Here is a 9,220-nt window from a genome sequence, read left to right as displayed (position 1 = left end):
CAGGTACACTGATGACATAATACACATGAAAACACAAGAAGACATATTACAAGAAGAAACAATAAAAGAACACATAATGAAAAATAAAAATCCGAGAAGACATGATAAAAACTGTCAATGAAAATGAAACACTCTAAAACACAGCAGTAGAATGTGCATAAATAGCTGAAGTGTTAAAGTCCATGGAGACCAGCTTAGAGCCAACAACATGGCCGACCTTCAGTTTGTTCCCAATAAATAAATCACATCATTAAATAACAAATCTGAAGCCAGCAGAGGTCAGAAGATCCTCAAACATCAAGTGGAACCTGAGCTCTTTCTCTCTGGAATTAAGTTTGGTGCTTTCGTGCATTTCTACATTAGTTTGGTTTGTTGTTTCGAGCTGCACGTCTGTTATTCCATGTTTGACTGTTTTTTACTGTAAGATTTAGAGACAAACAACAGCTAAGTGTTTATTAATTATTAATTTATCAATTAAGTGTTTCCTTAATTGGACATCATGTGTTAACATCCAGTCTGTTAGAAGAGTCAAAGTCTCATTTGTGACCCAGAAACACAGAAATGATTTTTAAACAAATCAATAAAATAATGTGAAGAAAAACGTTGGTGTCAGATTCCCTGTCCCTCAACTGCTTCCAGAGACAAAAGTTAACTTTATTTCAGACTTTTTGGTTCTTATCAGTATAAAAGTTAAAAATAAACAGAACAATAATATAGAAACACAATCGTCCCACAAATCCACAGGGATTAAAACACAGGCACCATCTGCTCCAGATGATTCTCAGTAGAAAACCTTCAGTCAGTTAATCAACTTAAACTTTATGCACACGACAAACGACCTGTGACAGAACACAGAGGGAACAGTTTCTCTCTTGTGTCTGGAGCTGCAGACACGATGAACTTCCATGTTTCATAGATAATCAGATAATGGGGATTATAAACTTTATGTTAATGCAGCTCATCAACTCATCGTGAGAAATAAACTAGGTTTTAAAATATAGTAAAATCTTCAGAATGTTTTGTTCTCATTCATTAGTGCCAGTAACCAGGGGACAGTGTTTGTAAAGGGCAACGTGACCTGATTTGAGGAGTATTCTTCTCTAATTATATTCCACATCACCGGGGAATATGTTTCCATACAGTCAGGTCACTTATTACAGTTCTACTTTTTTCAGCTAATTGTGGTGTGTCACTCACTCGGTGGAATTACCTTAAACTATAACACCTCCCCTGGGAGACGATGTGTATCACTTTCATTTGTGTTAAAGCCAGAAACTAATCTGAGAGTCTCCACATGAGAAAACAATAAAGAATAAACAGGAAGAGAAAGATGAGGAGAAGAAACCAGGAGAGGAGGAGATTCAAGAGAGATCCAACTTTACATTTATCATAAAATATGATGATTTTCATAACAAATCTCCACAAAGTTTCTCATGCATCTGGATTTTACCTGAAACTGTGTCACAGGGCTAACAGTCTCATTATGGGACGACCATTTTCTAATTTGTCTCTCAGTCTCCCCCCTCCCTCTCTGTCTCTCCTCTGGATGTCTCCCCTCCCTTATCTTCCAGTTACAGAATAGGAGCAGGAGCTCACTCTGTCCTGGACACTCTGAGTCCTCCACCTCCTGCTCTGTCCTCCTGAATCCAACAGAGATCCTGGACCTCCACCTGCACCTGCACCTGCACCTCCACCTGCACCTCCACCTCGCTCTGCTCAGCTCTGTCTCAACAGTTTCTGAAGAGGTACGTGAAGACACTTTGCTTTTTGTTCTGTAGCTGAAGTGATGTTCTTGTGTCCATTAAACCTTCATAACCATGGATCTGTTTGTGGACGTGGACGTCCTGGATCGTGTCCATCATCACAGTCTGAGCTCCACCATGAATCGCCCCCCCACAGGCTCAGCAAAGAAACTGTCAGTGGAATTATTTTACATTAATAAGAAGTAACTAAAGACGTGGACTAGGTCAGTAATATAAAAGCAACTCAATGTACAACCATACATCAGGAGGTAGAGCGGGTCGTCCACTAATTGGAGTGTTGATGGTTTGAAACCCGGCTCCTCCAGTCTGCACATCAATGTTCCATCAGAGTGTGTGATGTATGAGTCCTGCATGAGAACATATCATCACCACATCAGCACAGTAACCAGCTGGATGTCCGAGCCTTCAGCCCTGACTGCTGTCGCCTGAGCTCCTCGTAGCTTCAGTCTCACTCGGACGTGTTGTGGTTCCCTTCAGGATGCAGCGGCTCAGGGAAGGCGTTCACATACGCACCATGAAGGCAAAGAGGAAAGTGGAGGAGATCTCTAAAGAGGACGTCCAGGCTTTCCTGAAGAAGAACGCCTTTGTGCTCTTCACAGTTGGGGCAGTTGTTGTGGGTGAGTGACTTGGTTCCTGTCGTGATTCAGAGTCATGTCGCTGCACATGCATATTAAAAACAGCCCCTCCCCCGTTCCCCTCTCTGCAGGTATTGTTCTGGGATTTGCGCTGCGTCCCTACAAGATGACCTATCGAGAGGTGAAGTACTTCTCGTTCCCTGGAGAGCTGCTGATGAGGATGCTTCAGATGCTGGTTCTGCCCTTACTGGTCTCCAGTCTGATAACAGGTTCAACACAGGACACATGTCACTGAGCTGTCAATCAATAATCGTTCTTATTATTGATCATTTCTCACTTTAGCTCTGAGTCTTTCAGCCACGACGCTGCGTCTCTGATCTCATAAATCTGATCCTGGGTCACTGACACTGTTGTATGGTTCTGCTCAGGTGTTTCATGATTGGTTGTGTTGTGTTGTGTTGTGTTGTGTTGTGTGTTGTGTTGTGTGTTGTCTCTGCCAGACACTTTAATTCCACGTGATCTTTTTGAAAAGCTGAAACATCACTGGGGAGATTCAGGTTTGGGACTTCAGTTTGTGCGGAGGCTTTAACACGTGTCACGCTCTGTCCGTCAGGAATGGCAGCTTTAGACAGCAAAGCCTCAGGAAAGATGGGCATGAGAGCCGTGATCTACTACATGACCACGACCTTCATCGCAGTCTTCATCGGCATCATAATCGTCCTCATCATCCACCCGGGAAAAGGATCCAAAGCTGAGTTTGGAAAGCAACAGAAGATAGAGCAAGTCAGTCCTGCTGATGCCTTCTTAGATCTGATCAGGTAGAAAACACAGAGGACAGAACGACGTTCACGACGTCCGACGGTCAACAGCCAACGTCATCTCTGTCCTTTCTCCTTTCAGGAACATGTTTCCACCAAACTTGGTCCAAGCCTGCACTCAGCAGGTGAGCCTCACAATGCACAGGTACTCAGTCTGCAGGTCACAGGTCCGAGGAGCACATGGCTGCTCAACGACATGTCCACCTCTTAACTCCTCTGTCTGTCCCTCATGTCTCCAGACTGTGAGTCCACCTGCAGGTTTCCTGGTCAAACTTTAACTTTAACCTTAATTCTCCAGTTCAAAACCAGATATGGAAAGCGAGTTGTCCATGTGACCGTGACGATGAACGACACCCTCTTCAACTCAACCAATGGCACCCAGGAGGTCATGGAGATCACCCGGGAGGAGGTGATCCCGGTGCCGGGTCAGGTGAACGGGGTCAATGCCCTCGGGCTGGTGGTCTTCTCCATGTGCTTCGGTCTGATAATTGGCAACATGAAGGAGCAGGGCCAGCTCCTGAGGGATTTCTTCGACAGCCTCAATGAGGCGATCATGCGCCTGGTCGCCATCATCATGTGGTAAGACTTTCAGGAAAGGTTGTGAAACAGAAGGAACCCTCACACCTTCAGTAACACCCCCCCCCCCTCAGGTATGCCCCGATTGGGATCCTGTTCCTCATCGCGGGAAAGATCGTGGAGATGGATGACCTGACACAGATGGGAGGCCAGCTGGGCATGTACACCATCACAGTCATCATCGGCCTACTGATCCACGGCGTTCTGATTCTTCCCACTCTTTATTTTGTCATCACTCGGCAGAACCCCTTCATCTTCATTGCCGGGCTCCTGCAGGCTCTGGTAACGGCCCTGGGGACGTCGTCCAGGTGAGTCCGTCCAACACTGAAACCAACAAACCCCTGTGATCAGCTGTGATCACACATGAGGTTTCTAGTCGACCTTTTAAAGCAATGTTGTTGTTTCTACCTTAAAATAACGGCTTCAAAACCGTTTTGATGATACGCAGATGATTACAGGACACATGGCGTCTCAGTCAGATAAAAGTCTCAGTACGGACAGTTAGATAAGACAGTGACAGGAGTGAACGTTGCACCAGTTTCTGCTCGTTGGCGAGAAGATGCAAACAGAACCTAGTTAATCATCTGCAGAGGAGGGTAAAAACTTTATGGATCAGCCAACGACTGGAAATGATGAGACAGTGATTTGCTTCCTGATTGGTTCCTATTCGTCAGAACTAAACCTCAGAGGTCGTTTTACCTTTAAACAGAAAATGTGTCGTGTGGACGCAGCTTCAGAATCAGAGCGCTGATGTCTTGATAGAAGTGAAGTTCATTTGAACTTCACAAAATAAACGTCAAAGTTAAACGTCGGTCACTACAAACCTCGGAGCTTTAAGAAACGGTTCACGCTAAGACTTGTCTCTTGACCTGTGTCCTGTCTCAGCTCAGCCACTCTGCCCGTCACCTTCAAATGCCTGGAGGAGAACAACAAGATCGATAAGCGAATCACACGCTTCGTGCTGCCAGTGGGCGCCACCATCAACATGGACGGAACCGCTCTGTATGAAGCACTGGCGGCCATCTTTATTGCTCAGGTTAACAACATGGAGATGAACTTTGGCCAGATCATCACAATAAGGTGAGAATATTATAAAATATTCCAAACTGCAGATGATAGAGCTGTGAGCAGGGACGCTGTTTCATTTCTGTGTCTGTGGCTCAGTATTACAGCGACAGCCGCCAGTATCGGAGCTGCCGGAATCCCTCAGGCCGGCCTGGTCACCATGGTGATCGTACTAACCTCTGTTGGACTCCCGACTGATGACATCACTCTCATCATTGCAGTCGACTGGTTTCTGTGAGTGTGACATCATGAGCCTGTGAACAAACACCATGTGTGTCTGCAGCTGCACATGAGTGAATCCTCGCTGTCACTTTAAAGTTGTGGATCTACGACCACCTAGTGACACACTTCCGTCTCCCCAGAGTCTTGTTCCACATCTTCACTTTTGTATTGAATATTTTTTGCAATGAGTTTTACATAGAAACATAATTAGGTTTCCCAAATTAATCATTTCAATTAGAATACCCTTCCCCAGAAATTACTCAGCTAACTGGGGTAATAAGAAGAAACCTCCCTTCCCTCCTTTAACTGGGAGGGAGCGAGTGTGAGAGGTGTTCATGAGTCTGCTCAGCTGCTCACTCTGGACCAAGGAACTAGAACCAGACTGACGAGGTTCTAATACCGAACAAGCAGTGAACACACTCCTGTCAATCATGTTCCTGCAGCTCACACCTCTAACATCTTTAGATGATGAGACGATCCTGTCACTCAGGCTGCGTCCACTCAAACCTTCAGGAAGTTGTGGGAAACAAATTACCTGTAAAAAAAATTCCTCCTGAAAATAACTTCCACTTCTCTCAGCAGAGGTCGGCAGTGTTTCCTCTTCCCAGTGATGTCATCAGTCCTGTTGACCTGGGAACTGAAGCACAATAAAAATCCAGATTTTCACACGAGGTGTTTGAATGATTTCTGTGACAGTCGTGAACCTGGTTCTGTTTCCTGTTGGGACGTAGGGATCGTCTGCGCACCACCACCAACGTCTTGGGGGATTCGATCGGCGCCGGCATCGTGGAGTTCTTGTCTCGACACGAGCTCCGCAGCAAAGACGTGGAGATGGGAAACTCGGTGCTGGAGGAGAAGGAGAGGAAGAAACCGTACAAGCTCATCTCCCAGGATAGTGATTTTGAAAATGATAAACGTGCTCACAGCGAATCCCACATGTAGTTCAACCTTCAACATCTGTCACATCTGTTCGGTTCACTTCATTCATGCTCAGCGTTAAATACGCAAACTTACAGAACCCTCTGTCCGCACTCTGCCGTCATTCCATCCAGATTGTGCTCATCCTTCCAAAGTTTACCGATGCGCACGAAACAAACGAGACAGAGCAGTTCCATTAGAAATCATGAGGGGGCAGCGTAGCCGATAGTTCAGACGGTCTGAAGACACGAGGAAGACATTTCAACCAAGGTGGAACTTTGAGATGAGAAACTGAAGGATGGTTACGATGTCTATGCTAAACAACATGATGACACCTGAACGTGTGGGCAGGGATGGTGACCTCGTTTGAAACTAACAATTCTCTTTCGTACGTAAAAGCAGCGTAAACGAGCCTCGTTTGTTCTATTAACGTTATTTTTGTGTCATTAAAGGAATTTCGTACGTTCCTCCGTCATCCTTGATGTAAGCTTCTGTCACGTGTTTCAAATAGGAGCGCTAGTTTCTATTCCTTATGTTTACAACTTGAATAAATATTTAAAAACAAACTTTATATGACCCTGATGTGGAAGCGGAGGTGAAAGTTTTTAAATAAACTACAAAGTTAAGTGGCTGCTGGGTAAAAAACCAGAAAGTGATTAACCTATGAAGGAATTATAAATTCAAACTTGAGTCATTCTGTCTCCAGGATTATTAAATTGATTTAAATCCAGACATTTATTTCCCCAACAGCTGATTAATAATATTGTGGTTATTAGTTTATTAGACATTTTATCATTTTGATGTCTCAGCGTTAGAGACTCTTTCATTCATCTAGAAACACAAATGTGAGCCTTTAAATTTTGCCAGTGACCTGCTGAACTTTTTACCAACACAGTTCTTTGACTGTAGATTTGACTGTGAATGTTTAATACATGTTAAAGTCTGATTTCATTGTGGAGACACACGATATCCACGAGTCTTTTGTTTATTATAACTTGAGTGAAATAAAGAGTGAGTGAAATTTCCTGTCTGTGTCTCTTTTACGTGAAATGAAACTTATTTCATGAATTGTGTTAATTTTCCAGAGTTAAGTGTCTGAAAGCAGAATTTCTACAGATCATTCACTAACCTCTGCTCACTCTAGTGAGTTCACAACATGCAACAACAAACACAACAAATATGAGATTTATCTACTAGTGTTTACTGGGAGGGAATATTTAAAAGGTCAGTAAAAAATAGAATATATGCGTTGATTAATTAAGTTCTATACTCAACTGTGTTAGAAAAACTTGAGGAGAAATTGACGTTAGTCATACGACACAAAATGTCCAAACATATTTAAATACATGTGAACGTTTGTGTCTGAATTTAAAAAAGTCACAAGTGTTTCTTTAATATTATTGTGTTTAAAACATGAATTTATCATTTGTTCATTTCACTGTGGAAAAGTTTCCTAAAATACCTGAGACATGTTTTGATTATTCACAGGATGTGAACTGCGTGTGCACGTGTCAGGTTACATGTGCATGTGGAGTTTTCAGCTGCGTTTACATTCTGGTGGAAAACTGGGACATGTGGAAATCTTTCAGATGTGTGAGTCTTTCTCCTGTCACACGGTATTCACACTGTAAATATACGATTCAAATGAACTGCTGCTGGATTTCACCTGAGCTAGAAATAATATAATGATATTAATAATAATTATAACACTCGTTAACTTATTGTGAGTGTATTCATATGTTTTATAAAATGTTTGACAGGTTTGCTATATTATGGGGGGGAAATATTAATGATTGTATTAAATATTAAAATAAGATATGAATGAGTTTTTGATGTGTTACAATAATCTATGGACGCGTATTCCATTCACTTGAAGAAAAAATCAGTTATTTCTGAGAAATACATTTTTTGGTTTGTTTTTTTTAATTATTTTTTCTGTTTCTCGGACAAATGTTTTTTTTCTGTTTTTCAGACAATTTTCTTTTTCTTTTTTTTGGACTAATTAATTTTTTTTTGTTTTCCGGACAAATTTTTTTTTTCAGTTTTTCAGACTTTTTTTTTTCTGATTTCGGGACAAATTTCTTTTTTTTCTGTTTTTCAGACATTTCTTTTTTTTCTGATTTCCGGACTAATTCATTTTTTTTCTGATTTCCGGACTAACTTATTTATTTTTGTTTTCCGGACTAATTTATGAATTTTTTCTGTTTTTCAGACTTTTTTTTTTTTTTTCTGTTTTCCGGACTAATTTATTTATTTTTGTTTTCCGGACAAATTTTTTTTTTTTCTGTTTTCCAGACTAACTTCTTTTTTTTCTGTTTTTCAGACATTTCTTTTTATTTTTCTGCTTTTCAGCCTTTTTTTTTTTCTGATTTCCGAACAAATTTTTTTTTTTTTTCTGTTTTTCAGACTAACTTATTTTTTTCTGTTTTCCGGACAATTTTATTTTTTTCTGTTTTTCAGACTTTTTTTTTTCTGATTTCGGGACAAATTTCTTTTTTTTCTGTTTTTCAGACATTTCTTTTTTTTTCTGATTTCCGGACTAATTCATTTTTTTTCTGATTTCCGAACAAATTTTTTTTTTTTTTCTGTTTTTCAGACTAACTTATTTTTTTCTGTTTTCTGGACTAATTAATTTTTTTTTGTTTTCCGGACTAATTTATTAGTTTCCGATTTCCGGACAATTTTTTTTTTTTCTGTTTTTCAGACTTTTTTTTTTCTGATTTCGGGACAAATTTCTTTTTTTTTCTGATTTCCGGACTAACTTATTTATTTTTGTTTTCCGGACTAATTTATGAATTTTTTCTGTTTTTCAGACTTTTTTTTTTTTTTCTGTTTTCCGGACTAATTTATTTATTTTTGTTTTCCGGACTAATTTTTTTTTTTTTCTGTTTTTCAGACTAACTTATTTTTTTCTGTTTTCTGGACTAATTTTTTTTTTTCTGTTGTCCAGGATAACTTTTTTTTTGTTTTTCAGACATTTTTTTTTTTTCTGATTTCCGGACAAATTTTTTTTTTTCAGTTTTTCAGACTTTTTATTTTTTTTCAGATTTTTTGACTAATTTGTTTTTGTTTGTTTTCCGGACTAATTTATTAGTTTTTTCTGTTTTTCAGACATTTTTTTTTTTCTATTTTCCGGACTAATTAATTTTTTTTTGTTTTCCTGACAATTTTTTTTTTTTCTGTTTTCCAGACTAATTAATTTTTTTCTGTTTTCCGGACTAATTAATTTCTGAGTGTAGAGAGCGTTTGAAACAATAGACGTCTTGTTTAGCTGAATCAAGTT

General features: G+C 40.2%; 2 protein-coding genes across 2 annotated transcripts in view; one reads left to right on the top strand and one right to left on the bottom strand.

Moving 5' to 3' along the window:
- Positions 1-5,836, bottom strand: part of pomk (protein O-mannose kinase) — a 52,021-nt gene extending 46,185 nt beyond the window's left edge. The window contains exon 1 of the mRNA XM_069514191.1: positions 5,827-5,836. The gene's annotated coding sequence lies outside the window, so the exon portion shown is untranslated. The remainder of the gene's footprint in view (positions 1-5,826) is intronic.
- Positions 1-6,959, top strand: part of LOC109645960 (excitatory amino acid transporter 1-like) — a 7,155-nt gene extending 196 nt beyond the window's left edge. The window contains exons 1-10 of the mRNA XM_020111646.2: positions 1-1,745; positions 2,241-2,380; positions 2,470-2,607; positions 2,952-3,156; positions 3,239-3,281; positions 3,455-3,735; positions 3,807-4,040; positions 4,618-4,812; positions 4,897-5,031; positions 5,751-6,959. The exon at positions 1-1,745 is cut by the window's left edge and continues 196 nt beyond it. Of these exons, the coding sequence (XP_019967205.1) occupies positions 2,242-2,380; positions 2,470-2,607; positions 2,952-3,156; positions 3,239-3,281; positions 3,455-3,735; positions 3,807-4,040; positions 4,618-4,812; positions 4,897-5,031; positions 5,751-5,961 (1,581 nt within the window). The 5' untranslated portion in view covers positions 1-1,745; position 2,241 and the 3' untranslated portion in view covers positions 5,962-6,959. The remainder of the gene's footprint in view (positions 1,746-2,240; positions 2,381-2,469; positions 2,608-2,951; positions 3,157-3,238; positions 3,282-3,454; positions 3,736-3,806; positions 4,041-4,617; positions 4,813-4,896; positions 5,032-5,750) is intronic.
- Positions 6,960-9,220: the final 2,261 nt, after the last annotated feature.

Source organism: Paralichthys olivaceus, chromosome 18 (genome assembly GCF_024713975.1).
Source record: "Paralichthys olivaceus isolate ysfri-2021 chromosome 18, ASM2471397v2, whole genome shotgun sequence".
NCBI classification, from domain to species: Eukaryota; Metazoa; Chordata; class Actinopteri; order Pleuronectiformes; family Paralichthyidae; genus Paralichthys; species Paralichthys olivaceus.
The sequence above is the reverse complement of the archived record's forward strand: the minus strand, read 5'-3'. Positions and strand labels throughout refer to the sequence as shown.